The 19,904-nt window shown below is 34.4% G+C and overlaps 1 protein-coding gene across 2 annotated transcripts; it reads right to left on the reverse strand.

Moving 5' to 3' along the window:
* Positions 1-1,195: 1,195 nt before the first annotated feature.
* LOC106665798 (collagen alpha-2(IV) chain-like) lies at positions 1,196-19,856 on the reverse strand. Of its 2 annotated transcripts, XM_024228446.1 has the most exons (33): positions 19,786-19,855; positions 19,668-19,713; positions 13,051-14,319; positions 12,792-12,926; positions 12,614-12,721; positions 12,168-12,389; positions 11,857-12,045; positions 11,448-11,564; positions 11,209-11,373; positions 10,936-11,143; positions 10,728-10,822; positions 10,429-10,615; positions 9,716-9,912; positions 9,249-9,455; positions 8,997-9,165; positions 8,462-8,586; positions 8,176-8,338; positions 7,999-8,121; positions 7,787-7,939; positions 7,599-7,724; positions 6,853-7,076; positions 6,504-6,770; positions 6,026-6,197; positions 5,726-5,971; positions 5,040-5,162; positions 4,736-4,978; positions 4,416-4,628; positions 4,155-4,324; positions 3,896-4,094; positions 2,966-3,137; positions 2,773-2,887; positions 2,433-2,698; positions 1,196-1,592 (listed from the first exon to the last, which is right to left on the reverse strand). In XM_024228446.1, exons 1-32 carry the CDS (start codon positions 19,806-19,808, stop codon positions 2,441-2,443), a joined length of 6,429 nt encoding a protein of 2,142 aa, XP_024084214.1. In that variant the 5' UTR covers positions 19,809-19,855; the 3' UTR covers positions 1,196-1,592; positions 2,433-2,440. The 2 variants fall into 2 exon arrangements, with proteins under 2 accessions (XP_024084214.1, XP_024084215.1); XM_024228447.1 differs by lacking the exons at positions 4,416-4,628; positions 4,736-4,978; positions 5,040-5,162 and having other exon boundaries at positions 5,879-5,971; positions 19,786-19,856.
* Between the last annotated feature and the right edge of the window lie 48 nt (positions 19,857-19,904).

Consider the following 19,904-nt stretch of genomic DNA (forward strand, 5'->3'; position numbering starts at 1 on the left):
TAAAGTCTGGTATAAAAATTGTCTCCATTTATGATAACTAATTTAATCCATTTGCTAAAACTTTTAAATTTTTAATGTAAGTGTTACTGCCTTTGGAATCATTGACATATATAAAAAATACAGGTTAGAGAGCAAATGCTTAACAAATAAATCAAATTTACTTTTGCAAAATTAAGAAGTTTGCCTTTTGCCTAGGATTACCAGGCAACACTATGTCTTTGGCACCTTTGGAACAAAAGTTTCCATCATTTATGATCACTGTACAGAATCCATTTGTTAAAACTTTTAGAATTTTAACACAAACATTATTGCCTTTGTAATCATCAACTTATATATTATTTGAAAAAAAAGGCTAAAGAAAAAATACATTAGTTCTGTTGTCAAAAAAATGAAAATTACTGGATTCACAATTTCAAAATTAAGCCATTTACCTCATGCCTTAGAATATACCAGGTTGCCGACATTTGTGTTTTAAGAACCCCATGGCTTAAAGATGACATGTCTTGACGAGTGAAAAATAAAGATGTGTCAGAACATGTGTTGCTTCTACAGAAAAAAAATGGAAATGGCTGGACGTATTATTGCTGATTTGAAGAGCACAAGACAGAGCCATGTTTAAGAAAGAACTTTCAGTGGTTTGCAAATCAAAAGTTGATCAGCTTCAATGGAACAGTGAAAACAAAAACTGATTCAAGTTGCATTGTGAGAGCGTGCCTTTAATGTAGGGCAATGTTTCAATATAAAATCAATTACATCAAATCAAAGATTTCAAATCCAGTTTGGTTTTGACAACATCCTTTGTATTTAACTTAACAGTTGTAAAATTGCCTACTCATAAGCCACTAAAGCAAGTATTAAAAATGGATTATATATTTAAAAAAATCTTGAGCAAATATTAAATAAGTGTAGTTTTTTATTGATAACATTTTTATGAGTTAAACAAAAAACAATATATTATTTTATACGTTTGTTTTGGCAGTTAAATTGGCAGTTTTCTTTTTATTCCATTTTTATTTATTTATTTTATTTAAAAAAAAACTTCTGTACAAAATTTAAACAACTGATATTTAAGTGCATTTGGAGATGCTTAAAATTAGGTTTATACAACTTCATTATGGCACAAGAAACCGAGTATGTGTGTATATTTTGTTATACACTTAATAAAAATTAAATAAAATGAAAATGAAGAACTTAATTATAACGATGTAAAATATTTTTCTATTTATTTACAATAGATAAAGTACAAGTGACTATCTTTTTACGTTAAACGTTAACAAAAAAAAAGAAAAAAAAGAAAAAATTAAAATAAAATAAAGCTTTCTTTTAAAAACATACACTCGAATCACATAAACTAAGTTATTTCTTACATGAACACAACTTAATACATCATATTCATTATAATTGTTCTAATTTAAACTGTACAATGGCAGTGAAATAAGTGATTTTTACACGTACAGGTTAGATATTGAAAATTATGGCTATTGATAGTCCGAAACAAATCTGATGTTTCGGTTTAGGCTTTAAAGGACCCAGAATTTAATATGACACTGGAACTCTTAAGAATTCTTAACTTTGTGTTGACAGAGTTCAATCTAAAACAAAAAAATTGGATTAATTAAATATGCATTAAATTGGGCCGACTAATGAATTTTTGTGTTTGATGTTACCATCTCTTGAACCAAATGTGTTATTATTTTGCTAAAAGAAAGTTAAGCTTAAAATTCCCTTGCTCCTTAATAAATTGAGTTTTGAAGTTATTTTATTTACATCTTACCCTAGAAGTAGGAAAATTTTTTAGTTCTTGTGTCTAAATTTTTATCACCTGCTTAAATGGACTATCAAATCACTTCTATCTACCCATGCCCATAGTTGTTTATCAAAGTATTGGGACTTCTGTGGCAATGCACACACACACACACACAGTTAGTGGTAGTTATTAATATTTTGGTCGCACACATACTCTGAAGAAGACTGTGTGTTGCAGGCCAACCCAGTGAGGAAAGGCAGACTAAACTGATTGGCAACGATCAAGTAACAGAACAATATTGCTTTACCCCCACAAATTTCTTCTGAGTGAAATACATTTTGAACTGTTTTCCCGTTCTTACCAAGAAATTAATTTTAATTAGAAAATTTAAAAAATTGCACCAGAGTCCATTTAAGCATTTGTTTTTCTAATGGTGCGTCAAGAAAAGCCACACTGTTTATAGGAATAATGAATAATGAAGAACCAAATTTTAATAACGCAAAATGTAAAAAATAAATGTTTTCACTATGCAAACATGAAAAGTGTGTTTGATAATTATAAAACTCTTTGGATTTCCCAAACCAAAAACATTAAGCATATGAATGAATTAAATACCATAAAAGAAATTCTAATCTGAATAATAGAGACAATAATTAATGAAAATGATTTATGTTACTTTACTTACTTTAAAGACTAGTAGTTTTTAATGCACACTTGGCATCTGCTGATCTTTCCTTTGTAGTCTCCTGCTTTAAGAGTGTCTCGGGTAGGAGATTTAAATTGTTCATTTTCTGGTACTGATGCTAACCAGAAACTGAGCAAATTATTGAATATGAAACATGTTCCTTTTCCACCATTGCATTCAATGAATGGTGTGGTTCTGAATTCTTCCAGGCATGATCCTGGACTAGCAAGTTCTTGTCCACCTCCTTCTGATCCGGCTCCAGTATGCTGAAAATTCAAATCGAATAAAAAATTTGTTGTTTTAATTGTTTTGATAAAAAATATGCGAAATCTTGACATACCATTGCAAAACTGTATCCTATCCACAGGGAACTCCAACCATATGGACAAGGTGGCACACTGGCTGACTGGCTATGGAATGCCATAACACTTGATGGTGTTTCACAAACAACACATCTGTAAAACAAAACTTTTTTTATAACAACAACAATCAAAACAATAAAAAAATATATATGTAAAAGTTAATAAGCTTGCCGTGATATGTATTTTGAAATGGCTCGATCTTCCACAGACATCATTGGTAACGGCTCATTTGTAGTTAGCCAGTAAGATTTGCCATTTCTATTTGCATAGTTGCAAGTATTCTTTGTGTCACAGAACAAGAACGGCATTACTGAGAATTTTCTTACGCAAGATCCAGCAGTTCCTGAAAAAATATGCATTATGCTCAATTCACTATTTTTCGTGGTCCGCTTGACCAATCAATATCATTCAATTAATTAAGGTGGGCAAATGCCAAAAAATGGCAGAAAGGATGGAAAATTCAAAAGGAGGGGTTGAGAAGGGAAGTTAGTGTCCGAGGGGATCGAAGTCACGATAGCTCAAGTGGTAGAGTAGCGGTGTATCAAGCCGAAGGTGATGGGTTTGAATCCTGCTCGTGACACTGACTTTTATTATCTCAACTTAAAACCTTAATTAATTGAATTAAGTTCAATTCTTACTTATTTTATAAATAGTAATTATTTATCTATTTGTAGAAATAGTTTAAAACAAAACAAAATGATAGCAGTATAAGTATGTTTTAACCTGTACAACTTTAGACTAGCCTTTTATATTTATTTATTGATCAATAGATCTTCCCAGTTTGGAAAGGAAAGAATTTTGATCATACATTAAAATTAGAACAATTACTTTTTATTTAATTATTTCAATCTAATTGTTTATTTATTTTAATTTTTTATTTGTACAGTAAAATATGTATAATGGAAATATGAATATTATACAATGTATAACATTGATACATATTTACAACCGTACAACATTTAAATTAGCTATTGGATAGTGGAGTAAGCAGGGATCTCTTGAAAGAAGGACATCTAAATGAGGACATTCTTTCAATAATGGGTTATGATGATTTTGAAGGGATTTGTGAAATAGTGAGTATTTCAATTAAAATTAAATTACCAAGATCTTGTGAATGTCCTCTTTCATTTCCATCTAAGTACAAAAGACTGTACCCATCCCACATTGCAGTAAGGCCTTTAGGACATTGTGGCACTTCATCTCTTTGACTGTGCTTAACCAACACTTGTCCGGTGTATTCGACATCATGTTCACAAGGAAGTCCGGCAGGTCCTGGGAGTCCAGGTGGTCCCATAGGTCCCTAACAAAAAGAAGTTGTACATTATTTACATATATTTTTAATAAGGTGCAAGGAACTTACTGTATCTCCCTTAAAACCAGTGGGCCCAATATCTCCTTTAAGACCAACATAACCGTGGTCACCTGTTAATCCCATCTCACCCTTTTCACCTCTTAACCCTTTATCTCCTTTTGCACCTCGGTCTCCCTTAAAACCCAGGGTACCATTTAATCCATTGAGGCCAGGTTCTCCTGTAAAGTAACACATTTTTAAGCGTGAAGATCTGATTTATTAGTTCAAATCTGCATTTGGAGGAGAAACAACCTAGAAACTAATATTTACCTTTATCTCCTTTCTCACCGGGTCGACCACTAGTGACAATTCCAGGTTCACCTTTTTGTCCAGGTGGACCATTCTCACCATTTAATCCGGGTATACCTGGGTAGCCCCTATCTCCTGGTATACCTGCACTACCTGGGAATCCTCGTTCTCCTTTCAACCCAGCGTTACCTTTATCTCCCTTAACTCCAAATGGTCCAGGTGGTCCTTGGTTACCTGAAAGTTACATGTAATGAAGTATATATTTATTATAACCTTAACAAACATATCCAGTTAAAATTAGTATTATATTGATTAAAATTTAATTCAGTTCTGAAGTTTACCTTTAAAACCTTTATCTCCTTTAGGTCCAGGGCCAAAGGATATAGCATCTTTTCCTTTGTCTCCTTTTTCTCCCAGTTCTCCTTTCTCACCAGGCCTTCCATGGGCCCCAGGTCTTCCAGGAGGTCCTTCATGGCCTTTCATTCCAGCGTCTCCTTTATCACCTTTATCTCCTTTTGGGCCTGGGTACCCATTGGGCCCAGGTTCACCTTTAAGTCCTCTCAGTCCTTTTAACCCTTTATCTCCTAATGGGTGAGATTAGCCATTAGTACACAAATTCTAATGATTGTTTCAAATTTGTTTTACCCTTTTCTCCAGGGAATCCTTGGTCACCTTGTCTCCCAGGTCTTCCTGGAGTACCTGGAAGACCTTTCTCACCCTTTACCACACCGTTGGACAAACCTGGTGGTCCGGTTAATCCACGATCACCTATTGAAAAATGCTCATGGTGATATTTTGTAATTTGTTTGAATTACATAAATACTGTATTGTTAACACTGTTATATGATATATGATTTGTTAATTTGAAAGATAAAGAAATAATGTTTACTTTATCATATTTTGCACTGGAATAATTAAACCAGTTTGGCGAAAGATAGACATTTATAATTAAAGATAATCAATATAAACCTGGAAATATATATAGAATTTTGAAAAGTAACACTTACAATAATATTAATTTAACCTTAATGACCTTTACCTATAACTTATTATACATATTATAAAAGTAAAATGGTTTTATCTGATTGCAATTGGAAATATGACCCAAAAATTAAATAAATAACATAAAAAATTTAATAACAAGATAGTATGATTTACCCTTGTAATTACTGTTTGAATGAATATTTTTTTAAGAAGGAAAAATTCACATTAGATACAAAACAATTATAATATCATTCAATAATGCAACTTTGAATACAAAATTGTTTGATTATTTTTAGTTTTTAATTTAGATGACTGGATATTCCCCTAAATAATAAATAATAATTTACCCTTTAATCCTCTTTCTCCTGGAAATCCTTGTGCTCCTGGTAATCCCGGGTTGCCAATTCTTCCTTGTGGACCCATTGGCCCAACTTTTCCGGGGAGGCCGTCGTCACCTTTATCTCCTTTCGGACCTGGGAAACCTGGACTGCCTGGATCACCTTTATCTCCTTTTAATTCTACCATGGGACCTGGAGGCCCTGGAAGACCCTTTTCACCGGGACTTCCTTTAGGTCCGAGGTAACCCTGATTTCCTGTTAATGTAAAATTGTTAGATTATTTGTTTTTATTTTATTTGTTTCTATTACCTTTAGGCCCTCTTTCTCCTTTGGATCCATGGTGTCCACTCTGTCCTTTAGGTCCCATAAAACCTTTGTCACCTTTAAAACCTCCTGGTCCAACTGGACCCTTCATTCCTGGTTCACCTGGCAAACCAGGCATGCCTGGAGGCCCTGGTGGTCCTTGTATTCCACGGTCACCCTTAAACATAAGAATGTTTTAGAATTGTTATCCCAGCTTTAATTTATCATGAAAGCAATCAATTTTTATCAATTGCAAACAAAATAATACATGTATGATATTTTATTTATGGGATATAATCACTGAAAAACTTGGATATAAAATGAGAGAATTTTTCCAACCTATTTTAAATGAACTAATTTACTGAAGTGATGAACAAGAACTGAAGCCTCTAAGTTAACTTTAGATTGAAAGTAATATTCTTTTCACTTACAAATATTTAGGTTTGAATTTATATTAAATTAAGAATGAAAACAAAGTCAATACTTTCAATCCTGGTGCTCCATCATATCCATGAGGGCCAGGCTCTCCTTTGTCACCTTTGTCACCTCGGCCTCCAGGTATACCGTGCCTTCCAGGCTCTCCTTTAGCCCCTATTGGGCCGAGTTTGCCAATGCCAGGAAGACCAGGCTCTCCTTTTACTCCGGGTGTTCCATTTAAGCCAGGTTCTCCTTTGTCTCCTTTTTCACCTAACTGTCCAGGAAAACCTCGTTCCCCTTTAGCAGAAACTGGTCCTTGTGATCCTTTCTCTCCCTACAGGTGTTTACAATTACAATGCATTATAAGCGACTTGCTGTAGCTAGTTAAATATTGTTTTATTGAACATTGCACATACAGGCAATCCTGGAGGTCCCTGTACTCCTTTAAGACCTTGTGGTCCAGGTTCTCCTCGAAAACCTCTGAGTCCCAAGTCTCCTTTTGGTCCTGGAGGACCAAGTGGGCCCAAATCCCCAGGCAGGCCTTTTGGTCCACGTGCACCTTGGAAGCCTCGCATACCTACTTCTCCCTTTTCTCCCTTGCGCCCAGGGAACCCAGCTTTCCCATTTTCTCCCGGCAAGCCTAAGCAATAGACATAACGTAATAACCTAATAACATTATTTCAAGTAAAGGACTTGACAAGGAACACAAAGATCAGAATAGTTAATCGTTTTACATCTTAATGCTTTAAATTTAAGCAACTAATGAGATTTTTTTGAAGATTAGGTTACTGTTTGTAATTGTCTCTTCACACAGTTTTTTAAAATATAGCAACGAACTCCAAATTTTTAATTTAAATTGTTTACACCGTACATACATAAATAAAGGTTTGAAGTGAAAGATCTGAAATGTTAGAAATTATGTCAGGGTGAAATTTTATATAATCAAAATTAAAGTAAGAAAGGATGTAATTCCTGTCATACAGGAGGGTATGTGTGTGACACATGCCAGTTTATTGTTTATTATTAATTTAAAATTCTACTATTTTAAGAAGTAGTTTTAAAATGCGAAAAAAGTTTTTGCTTTTTTCTTGAGACTGGAGAAACTTAGTGATTTGATTGCTTAAGTAAAAACTGCCTTATTTTTATCAAATAACAAAATTACCTGCTGGGCCTTGTTGACCAACAAATCCTTTGTCACCTTTTGGACCTGGATATCCTTTAAATCCTTTAGGACCTGGTAAACCTATATCACCTTTGGCGCCCATATAGCCTGGAGGCCCTTGTTGTCCTGAAATGATCGTTATTGTTAAACTCTTATAGGATGTTAATAATGTTGTACATGTCGCATACCTTTTTCCCCATTTAATCCAGGAGGTCCAGGTTCCCCTTTGATTCCTGGTAATCCATGTGGACCAGGATCTCCTTTTGGACCTGGTAGACCTTGTAAACCAGGTTGCCCTGGTACTCCAATTTCACCTTTCTGACCATTGACTCCGTGTCTTCCTAAAAAAATAATAAAAATAAATAAATAAATAATAATAAAAAATAAATAAAGATTGTACCTGATTCTCCTTTAGGACCAGTTTTTCCTGGAGGACCAGGAAGGCCTTTTTCTCCTGCCTCTCCTCTGAAACCTTGTTGACCTGGTGGCCCTACAGTTGCCACTCCTGGTTCTCCTTTGTCTCCTACAGATCAAAGTTTGGTTTAATATAATGTAATGAAAAAAAAAATTAATCCACCTTTTGTTCCTACTGAGCCTTCGAGTCCTGGAGGTCCTGTACTTCCAACATCTCCAGGGAAACCCATTTTTCCAGGTTCACCTTTGTCCCCTATTGGCCCTACTGGACCTCGTGGACCTTGAGGGCCAGGTGATCCATGATCTCCTTTAGGCCCTGGATTGCCCTACAAATTTTATATTAATTGTGAATCGATTGAAATTATTCAAATATTTATTGATTCAAATTATTTTCATTTATGGCCTGTTAGTGAGCATATAATGAGATGTAAAACCGTAGGATCACTCACTTGTCTTCCAGGTAGTCCCTCTTCACCTTTGTCTCCTTTATCACCTTTTGGGCCATCGGGACCAACCGGACCTGTATTACCTTTTTCGCCAGATAACATAAACTCAGATGGCACTGGGCATTTGCCTGTTAGAAAATATTTATTAGCGTTATTACAATCTAAAATGGTCAAAAGAAAATTGAGGATTTCTTTTAGTGTCGAATGATGCAGTAGAAATTGAAGAAAGAAAAAAAATTGTGTTTTTATGTAAGGTTGTAAGATTAGTAGACAAAAATCCCATTACCAAAATTTAAATTTTTTTTTGTAAATTAGTGCAGTTATATACCTTTATTTGGTTGAATATTACTAAATTTGACATTTATAAGTTGCTGAAGATTCATTACATATTTATTTCATAAGTCAATAATTGAAAGCAAAACCTTACGAGAAGAGAGAAATATAATATTGATATAAAATCAAATAAGTGTACATTAACGTTAAATTTAATGTACAAAAGAATATCTTAACCCACCTGAGAATAACTTTTAAAAATCACCTGGTTCTCCTTTCTGTCCAGGATACCCTCGATCTCCAGGTGATCCAAAATCTCCAGGCAGTCCCAAAGATCCTTTTTCACCTTTCATGCTAAACCCGGGTAGTCCTTTATCACCTTTGGCTCCATCTTCACCTCTATCTCCAGGTTGGCCATTGAAGCCTCGTTCTCCCTTCAAGCAAAAAAAAAAAAAAAAAAAAATCACAGTTAAATACGCCGTATTGTATAATACTAAATGTTTTGTATAGTAATGACCTTGTTTCCCTTTATGCCAGTAAACCCTTTACTGCCTGGATAGCCTTGACGTCCAGGAGGACCCGGTGGACCTTGATCACCTTTATCACCTGGAACACCTCTTGGTCCTCTGTCGCCCTTTAATGTTATTTTCCAATCGTCACCGATTACAAAAGAATCCCCCTTCAATCCAGGTTCACCTTTCTCTCCTTTTGGTCCAGGATCACCCTTAAATTTTTTAAAATAATTAAATGCAATGTTTAATTGAAACATTACTATTAAATTAATTATTCTTTTTATGTAAGGTCTTGGTTGAAATAAAAAAGGTAGTGTCACGAGTGAGATTCAAACCCACAACCTTCAGCTTTCATTTCAATCAAGACCTTACATAAAAAGAATAATTAATTGAAAGAAATAATTCGGTCAATCAGACCACTAAACATAATGGATTTCTATTGAATGTTTATTCAGTGAAATAAAAGACTCACAGAAGGTCCTTGTGGTCCTGGATCACCATAATTTCCGAATGGCCCTTGCTGACCTTGTTCTCCTTGTGGACCTGGAGCTCCTTTTTTCCCTGGTAAACCTGAAGTGCCTGGAATACCCGGTTCTCCTTTGTCTCCTCTGGCTCCAGGAAAACAACTAGAACATTCTCCTCCTTTGTCTCCCTTTTCTCCAGGATATCCTATTTATATACAAAGTAATATAAATGTAAAAACCTCAATTGATATGGACTTGTATCATATAAAGTTTAATTATCTCCATTGGTGGTTTTGTCATACCTAGTTTCATTTTGCCCACATCAATCAATTATTTATGTGAAACTGAATAAATTATAATTTAATAAAATAGAGCATATTGCATGGTTTGATGAATGAAATAAAACTTTGTGATTAAAATAATTAATGCAAGAGTAATCAATGATCTCCTGCTAATTAAATATTCATTGTTTTGCTTATTATTATGACTAGTCAAAATATGAGAGACAAAGCTTAAACATTGTTTGACGGGAGTAATTTATTAATTAATATAATTATTTAATTAAATATCAACCATTACTTCATTTACCCAACATACAATTTAATCGCCAATATTCATGATTGTAAAGTGGTGAAATCCGTCAAACAGACAAAACTAGTATGAGTAGACAGACAAGGATTACAAGAGACAACCAATCACATTTTACAATTTTTGTATTAACCTTGTCTACCAGGCAATCCTGGTTCTCCTTTGTGGCCTCTCAAACCTGCCTCTCCTTTCACTCCAGGAGGACCAGGAATTCCTTTTTCTGAATCTCCAGGAGCACCTCTTGGACCTGGATATCCTTTTTCCCCTTTAGAACCCTTTTCACCATGTCTTCCAGGAGTTCCATCATTTCCAGGAGGTCCCTATAATTCAATAATTTAATAAAGAAATTTAAACAATTCTAAAGTACATGTAATAAAAAATTTGATTAATTGTAAATTTGCAAAACAAATTATCTTTCAACAAATCACTTACAACAAGTGAAAGTCCTTTTTCTCCAGGTCTTCCAGGAGGCCCTGTCAATCCTTGTGGTCCAGTAAAACCTTTTGGACCAGTATATCCAGGTGGGCCTTAAATTATCAAATCAAGTTTTATCAGTATTAATTTTATTTAATTATTTTATTTTAATTATTAATTTTATTTTCTATAAATAGCAAGAGGGTAAAATTTAAGCATTTTTTACCTGGTTCACCCGTATCTCCTTTTTGACCTACATCTCCAGGTTCTCCTTTATCACCAGGATTACCTGGCATGCCCATGTTACCTTCTGGTCCTTCAGGTCCTCTATCTCCCGGTGGTCCGTCTAAACCTTTATCACCTGGAAGTCCCGCTGGTCCTGTGTATCCTCTTGGACCTCTCAACCCTGGAGGCCCTGGTGTTCCTTTCCCTCCCTGTAGCATAAATAATCACAATGATAACAGTATTATTTATACTATTTAAGTAAAATGTCATATACCCCTGGTAAACCTGCTGGGCCAGGCAAACCCCGTTCTCCTGGTCTTCCATCTTGTCCTTGCTCTCCTTTGTCACCTGGTTTTCCAGGTAATCCTTTCAGACCATCATAACCCCTATCTCCCTTCGGGCCCATAAGACCTTGTGGGCCCATACTTCCATCTCTTCCCTTTTACATTCAATGGATATGCATTATAGATAAAGTTAATTTGCCACCTTACTCCTAAGTGTTAGTCCACCTACTCTCATGCCATGAGGCCCAGGCAGACCTTTTTCTCCTTTCATTCCTGGTGGACCTTGTGCACCTGGTTGTCCTGCAGGCCCAGGATCTCCTCGGTCACCAGTGAATCCTTTACGACCCTAATACGCCCACAGAAAAATGATCAATAGTTCTTTCTTTATGGAAATTGTTAAATTAAGAAAAGTAATCAAAAATTAACTGCAAAAATTAATTCATGAAATAAATCAATGTGAATTGGTCTGTCATTAGAAATCATTGTTAGTTTGTTGAAAAAAAACATAACTTGATAAATTTGTTACTTTAATTTCAAATTGCTTATAATAATACAATAAATAAATTAATGTATGTGAAATATATATGAGGGTTATGTATTTTATAATGTGCCAATTTTGTATGAATATTATTACATACCCTTTCACCCTTTTCACCCCTGTCTCCTTTTGGACCAACTGTTGTCACATTTCCCCCTATTTGCGGTGAAGTGGCTGGAGGACCCGGAGGGCCTCTTGGCCCTGGCGGCCCTGGCTCACCTTTATCTCCTTCTTTCCCAATGCCTGATGGACCTGGGTGTCCCCTTGGACCTTGATTTCCTTTATCCCCCTTTATAAAATTAATATAAAGTTATATGATAACTACATCAAAAATTAATAAAAATTAGTATAATTATACAGGATATTTCTGTATTAGGATATATCATACTATCTTTGAAAACATCTACATACCAATGCTCCTCGGTCTCCTTTTGGACCCCTTGGACCTGATGGACCATCATTTCCATGAGGACCTCGCAAGCCATCACTTCCTGTATACCCAGGTTCTCCTTTTTCACCTTTGAGGTATCTTCCTAAAGAAGCAGGCTCTCCTTTAATACCCTTTTCTCCTTTTGGCCCTTCATATCCTCTTGGTCCCATTGGACCTTGTGGTCCATGGTCCCCACGGTCACCCTAAAAATTATTATTAGAAAAACTCTAACGTTTATTTCTTACTCCGAGAACTACTAGCATATTGCTTTTTTAAAATGAAAGTAAACATTACAGTAAAATTACCAGAAATAATTTAATTTACACTTTCAAATGTTAAAATTATGTTTTCCAAAATTATTAAAAAATTATGTTTTATAAGTTGAATATATAAAAACAAGAAATGTAAAAAATTAAATCAAAATTACATCTGTCCCATTGCATCCGTCTTTTCCAGGAATACCAGGTTCTCCTACTTCACCAGGTAGCCCAGGTATGCCATTTTTCCCTGGAAAACCTGGCGAGCCCATTTTTCCCTGATAAAAATATTTTAATTAATAACTGAATAAATCAAAATATTTGCAAAACCTAACAAATAATAAAAACCTCATCTCCTTTCTGTCCTCTGTACCCTCTTTGTCCTGGTTCACCTTTTTCCCCATCAGAGCCAGGCACACCTTCTACTCCTGGGAATCCTTTGTGTCCAGGGGGACCTGGTGGCCCAGGATACCCTGGAGGACCCTAAAATAAATAGTTTTGTTAAAATAAGAAAATAATACATGAGTCGGGAACATTTGATGTACAGTTGTTTTATTTTGTTAGAGATTGAAATATAATCGTTAAATAAAATGTTACAGCCACTAACCTGTTGGCCTTTTTCTGCAAAACATTTTGTAGCACATCCTGTTTCATCACCAGGGTATGAAGGATGTTGATAAACAGCAAAATTTTTGTGTACATATGCTTTTCTGCTACTAACCCCTGGGGTACTATTGTCTTCTGGTACTTCATTTTGGCTGTATGCAGGATCTTGTCTTGAATCAAATCTAGAATCCGGCCTTCCATGAGAAACTTGATCTTGCCCATCTCCATCTTGCCTTCCAGCATAATCCGTATCAACTCTACCATGCAAATTGGGATCTTGTCTTCCTGCATAATCTGCATCTACTCGACCATGTAAATTGTGATCTCTTCTTCCTGCATAGTCTGAATCCCCTCCACCATGCGTATTAGGATCTTGTCTTCCTGCATAATCTGTATCTACTCTACCATGTAAATTGTGATCCCTTCTTCCTGCATAGTCTGCATCCCCTCCACCATGCGTATTAGGATCTTGTCTTCCTGCATAATCTGTATCTACTCGACCATGTAAATTGTGATCTCTTCTTCCTGCATAGTCTGCATCCCCTCCACCTTGTGTATTAGGATCTTGTCGTCCTGCATAATCTGTATCTACTCGACCATGTAAATTGTGATCTCTTCTTCCTGCATAATCTGATTCCCCTCTACCATGGGAATTAGGATCTTGTCTTCCTGCATAATCTGAATCGCTTCTACCGTGATAACTAGAATCTTGTCTTTCTCCATAATTATAATCTTCTTCACCGTTGTAATTAGGATCTTGTCTACCTTCATGATTAGAATCAGCCCCACCATGGTAACTAGGATCGCTTCCTGTATAATTTTCTCCGCCATGGTAACTAGGATCTTGTCTTCTTTCATAATTTGTATCTTCTCCCCGATTGTAATAGGGATCTTGACTTCCTCCAAAATTATGATCTTCTCCATTTTTGTATTCGGGATCTTGTTTTCCTTCATAATTATAATCATCCCCACTATTGTATCTGTGATCCTGTCTTCCTTCATAGACACGACCTTCTCCATTGCGGTAGGTTGGATCTTTTCTTTCTAGGTAGCTAGAATCTTCTCCACCATGGTAAGTGTCTTTTCTTCCGTAATAAGACTTTGTTCTTTCATTGAAGTTATGACCTTGTCTTTTATAATAGTTAGAATCTTGTTCATCATTGTGGTTTGCATTTTGTCTGTTGTAATAATTGGTATCATGTCTGCCGGAATAAGTAGTATCTTCTTTTTTATGGTATTCTGGATCTTGTGTTTCTAGATACTCATTTTGCTGAAACAGAATTAATTACATTAAAAATACATTGATTTAAACAATTGTTCACATTTGAGAAAGAAACTGCCTCTTGATTTCCAAACAGTTGACAGAAATTTATGGTTTGTAACTAGCAGTGAAAAAGTCAAGAATTTGAAAGAAAAAGCACAAAATCAAACAGTAGAATTTGAACTTTCTTGAACAGAAATTTAATAATAAGTTTCGAACTGTAAGTAGATATCCATAAGTGTATAGTTATATTATTAATGTAATTTCAAAACCTTTGTGTGGGGGGATATATTTCTCGAAAGCTTGATGAAGAATTGAGTGTTCTCTTTTAAGATCCTGATCTTATCCTGATTTTTTAAAGGCAAAAATTAATTACTGTTTGTTTACTCTAGTTACTAATTACTGTACGTTTTATAGTTTTTTTTTCGTTTCCTAAGTTATACTTTATTTACCTATTTACATAATTTAATGTGTATGAAAATTAGTTTTTTAAGGATGATATTTAAAACCATCGAAGTTAAAAAAAAAACAGTTCCAAATATTTTCCTATATTTTAAAACTGCGGGGAAATATTATTTGTTTCAACATTACTTCTTCACTTTTATGTTTATAGTGAATTTTATTAGTATTTATATTTATATATAATTTATTAGTACATCATATTCCGTGGTCCGATTGACCATATAACTTCTTTAAATTAATTAATCTTTTATTTAAGGTATTAGTTGAAATGAACAAGTTAGTGTCACGAGCGGGATTCGAACCCACGACCTGCGGCTTGTGGGTTCGAATCCTGGTCATGACACTAACTTTTTCATTTCAACCAGTACCTTACATAAAAAGATTAATTTATTAGTAAAATTTAATTTCCCTCATCTTTGACTAGAAAATCATTGAAAGCATTTTACATCTCTGCTGTTTTTTCTTTCTAATTTTTATTTCTAATTAATGTTAAAAGACTGTTTGAAGTTGGTTACAGTAAGAATTTTTCGGTAAACGGTGGAAAAACGCGAATGCCGCCTTACAGGCCGAACTATTTTATTTTTATTCTTTCTCACCAACCTGGTTTGCATACCCTTGCTGATTTCGTACGTTGGGAGAGTTTCGTAATTTCGCCAACTCCAGTGGTTGGTCTGTGTGTTATTTTCTCGGACATGACCAGTAATATCAGCCACTGAAGATGGCGAAAAGCTGAAAGTAAACCAGGATGATTTGAGATGTCCAAGCTATAAACATGTAAAATACTGAGATCTGTACAGAATTGATGTAATATTTACAGCCTTTACAAATTATCCAGATATGATTGATATTATAATCTTATAATACCATAACTGAATACAAAAAATTAGGGATAAAGCGAAATTGAAAGAGCACACTCAGTTTCTTCGTCGAGCTAACGACGAAAATATTCCTTTTATCAGGACTTTGAAACTATTTCTAATGATATGCACAGTTAACAAATACAAACATCTGCATACAGTATTAAAAATTAGGGCGTCAACCATAATGAATTTATGTATTTAGCTTATTAGAGTGGACGAAATATACCACCCGACCATCCAAAAAAAGTATCCCTGCATTCGAACCCGACGTACTTGCAAATGTTTTTTTTTTTTTTTTTTTTTTTCAAAAACACCGTCACCCCGAGGGTTGACTTAAAATGTAAACACAACATTAAAACTTGTTTAACTTTATAGCTTGTTCCTAATCATTTTACACTCTTTAGAAAAAATAAGAGAATAAGTTAAATTTCATCCTTTCCAAAGCTAACTTATCGAGTGAGTTAATTGGTTTTTAGTTTAATTTGTTGTTTTTAAATGGTTTTCTTTGATGAAACAAGTTTGCGAAAAAAATAATTATTAATTTTTTTTTATTAAATCCATTAGAGTTTGTGGCCCAATTGAGTGATTGACCAAATAACTTCTTTCAATTAATTAATTTTTATGTAAAGTATCGGTTAAGATAAAAAAGTCAGTGTCACGAGCGGGATTCGAAACCAATTTGAACCCGACTTCAAGTAACGGATAGCTCAAGTGGTAGAGCAGCGGCCTATTTAGCCGAAGGTCGTGTGTTCGAATCCCGCTCGTGACACTGACTTTTTTATTTCAACCAATACCTTACATAAAGATTAATTAATTGAAATTATTTTTTTCTTGAAAGCATGGTTTTAACTCGAGATCTCGCCTGGACAGATGCTTTTTCCAACGATGGAGTAGCGTCTCTGTAACATGGCCCAAGCCATGATGTGCCGCGCTCTACCATCCACGATGGTCTACAGTAGCTCGGGCCATCGGATGTCCGATCAAAGAGAAGGTAGTCGACCGCGATGTATGACATCTAGAGACGATCTTTTATTGTTCTTACCTCACTACGGAACCGTCATTTAACGGTTCGGTGATAGGTAGTCAACTCTAAACGGTACGTAATAAGGGTGAGCTTTAAAATAGTTATCAGAAGGGTTCGTATAAAAAGCATGATCTCTAGACATCCCACATCAAGTTCTCTGCTACTGGAGAGGCATCGTGTAGGAAGGTGACTAAACGCAAATCAGCGTCTTTCTTGGACGCTTGAACAATGGGGGTCTGTTCTCTTCACAGATAAGTGCCCGTTTGGTTGTGGCAATGGGATTGTGTGGAGAAAGCTTTGCTCCAAGTGCCATACACAGCCTTTTCAAACTCAGTCAATTAAGGTATGCAGTGGAATGTCCATGCCCGTACCGAACTGATTAACACCCATAATGTACCTTTGACTGCACTAAAATACATTGGCGAAGTTCTTCTGGAAGCTGTGTTACCATTCGCTCCATTAATAAAAGTTGGAGAGAGTTGTCGCGCTGGAGTTGTCTTTATTGCTTTGAGGATGTAGAGACTACACTACATGAATTGGTCAGCACGTTCTCCTGACATAAATCCCATAGAACATTTACGGGACATGATAAAGAGATGATTTTGTCATCGTTCGTCTTCAACGATCATTGAACAGCTTCAAACGGCTCTTGTTGAAGACTGGGATCCTTTTTCATAAGACGAAATCCGATCGCTTATTTACTCGATGCCTTGCAGACGTGCGGCTCTCCACGAGTTCAGAGGATGTAATACGCGTTATTAAGAGGAAAAGTAGATAATAAATTAGTTAAATTTTAATGAAATATTATTTTCCGTTGTTCTGTTGAATTTTCTTTCAAAACGTCATAATTAAATAATTTTTTAAAATTAAAACATGAATCTCGTTCAGTTTATATTAAATAAGAACGTTGTAATTAAAATAACGATAAATGTAAATATAGTTAATATTAAATATCAAATATCAGAAAATATAAAATTTGTATTGCTGATGAAAGACGAAAGAAACAGAGTGTCATTGTAAAAGAACCATAATATCGTTTGAATGATTCGCGTTTTGCTCACCAGCTACATAGATGAGAACGAAATGTTGCTTTTCATGAAAATTCTTCTTCCAATTAAACATTTTTAATATAAAAATAACTATAATTCAATGTCAGTGGTTAAATAAAAAATAAAAAATAATATAATCCAAAGAAATTTAAGGTAATGAAAAAGAATGTAGCTTTGGAAATTATTCTTCGTTCGTCGTAGAAATCGCCTAATGAAGATGGTTATCAATTTAATAAAATTTATTCCATTCTTTAACTGTGGTTTTAAAATGTCAAAGATTATTCAATTTAATTAATTATTAGATAAATTGTTTTATTCAATAGTAGTATTTCAATTAGACAAATTATTATTCGTTCGTCATAGAAATCGCCTAACGAAAATGGTTTTTAATTTAATAAAATTTATCCCATTTTAACCATTTAACCTATTTTTAACCCAACCACTTTAACCGTGGTTTAAAAATGTCAAAGATTATTCAACTTAATTAATTATTAGATAAATTGTTTTATTTAATAACATTATTTCAAAGAGACCAAAGACGACGGAACGCCGTTTCCAAAGATCTTTTCTACAAACAGGCGCGTAATAATTAAAAAAAAATGTTTTCTGTATTCGTTCAAAAATTTATCATATCTCCATAATAAAATCGAAATCAAAATAACCATAAAAATACAAGTTGAAACATTTTGTTTCAGAATTTAATTATTCAAAGTGGATAAATCCATCCCGAATGACATCTATAAATGTAATTAATTCTTTAAGTAATTATTTAAGATTAATTAATTAAACAATAAAGAACGACAATATTCTGATTGATTGAACAGTAAGTACAAACTTCATTAGAATAAATTCAAATCTTTTATTAAAATGAAGAACTACGATTATTACTTAAAAATGAGTTCTAATGAGCTGGATTTTTCGAAGTAAAAAGATTCAAATGTTTTGAAATATTATTGAATTTTAAAATAAATATTGAAGATGGATGAATCCGTCATGATGTAGGTCACTTTTAGGTACCTAATAAAATATTTAAAAAAATAAAAAATAAACATCGAAGGTGTTGCAGATTCTTATACATACTTCTTATACTTCTTTAATTCAACAATTAAAAAAATCTTCGTTGGATTAAATTAATATATTTGATTCAAGCTGTACAAATGACGAAAAATGAAAAGAGTAAATAATTCGTGAAATGTTTTTATTTGTATTTAATGTTTAATATTAGTAAAAACGTTATAAATTAAATATTTATTTATCTTATTAATATCTAATTATCTTAATAGTTTATTAAAATCAGAGTCAAAACCACTAAGTTTACTTTAAACTTCTGCGGTACGCGATCACGAACGGCTTCTCCAAAGTACATAATTAAAAAAAAATTATATGACCATTATATTTAAAATTTACTCTTCTGCGCAGGGTGGTTTTTGTTTTAAAGATATTCGAGGCTTCTACAGCCTGGTAAACTTGGTTTATTAAGTTGATTAATTATGTAATAAATCAAATTAATTTTTTATATTAATAATTAAGTGATATTAAAACAAAGAAGATTAAGGAAATGATGTTGTAGCAAATACCACAATCTGAGGTTTGGGGTACGCGCGCAACAAGTACAAGCTAAATCGGAATTAGTGGCGTCTTAAGATCTTCCTGAAAGACGTTGGTTGGCCTTTATTATAGGGCAATTTCTGAACACCCCTTCAATCGGTAAATATGCATATTCAAAGCTGCTGAAATAAACTGAACTTATTATTAATACTTTTTTTGCTTTCTTATACCGACACCCAAAGGGGGTGCATGGGGGTGGGAGATTAAATGGTGGGGAGGAAGCATCCCTCGAATGAACTCACTTATCACCCCTTATCAGCAAGTACCAAGAAGCAGACCGGAAGTGATACATATAAGATTGTTCTAATGTCGTTTCGGATGGCAAAAAAAACTAATAAACAAAATTTCACTTACCGCTTTGGCGACCGACACCGCCAAGCAGGCGAGGGCTACGAAGGATCTGCAAAAAATGTGTGTCATGAGTCTTCGTGTTGTATAATTCTTTCGGCACTAACTTGGAACCTATACGAACCGTAGCCGAATGTTCGACCGCATGTGAACCACCTCAAGTCCTCGGAGTTACTGTCGTGTTACGGGTCCTTTCTTGGGCCCCCTCTACACCCTGTCCCCACTATCCTTGAGGGTAGGGGC

The sequence above is a fragment of the Cimex lectularius genome, unplaced genomic scaffold, assembly GCF_000648675.2.
Source record: "Cimex lectularius strain Harlan isolate CLEC.00 unplaced genomic scaffold, Clec_2.1 scaffold238, whole genome shotgun sequence".
Lineage (NCBI taxonomy): Eukaryota > Metazoa > Arthropoda > Insecta > Hemiptera > Cimicidae > Cimex > Cimex lectularius.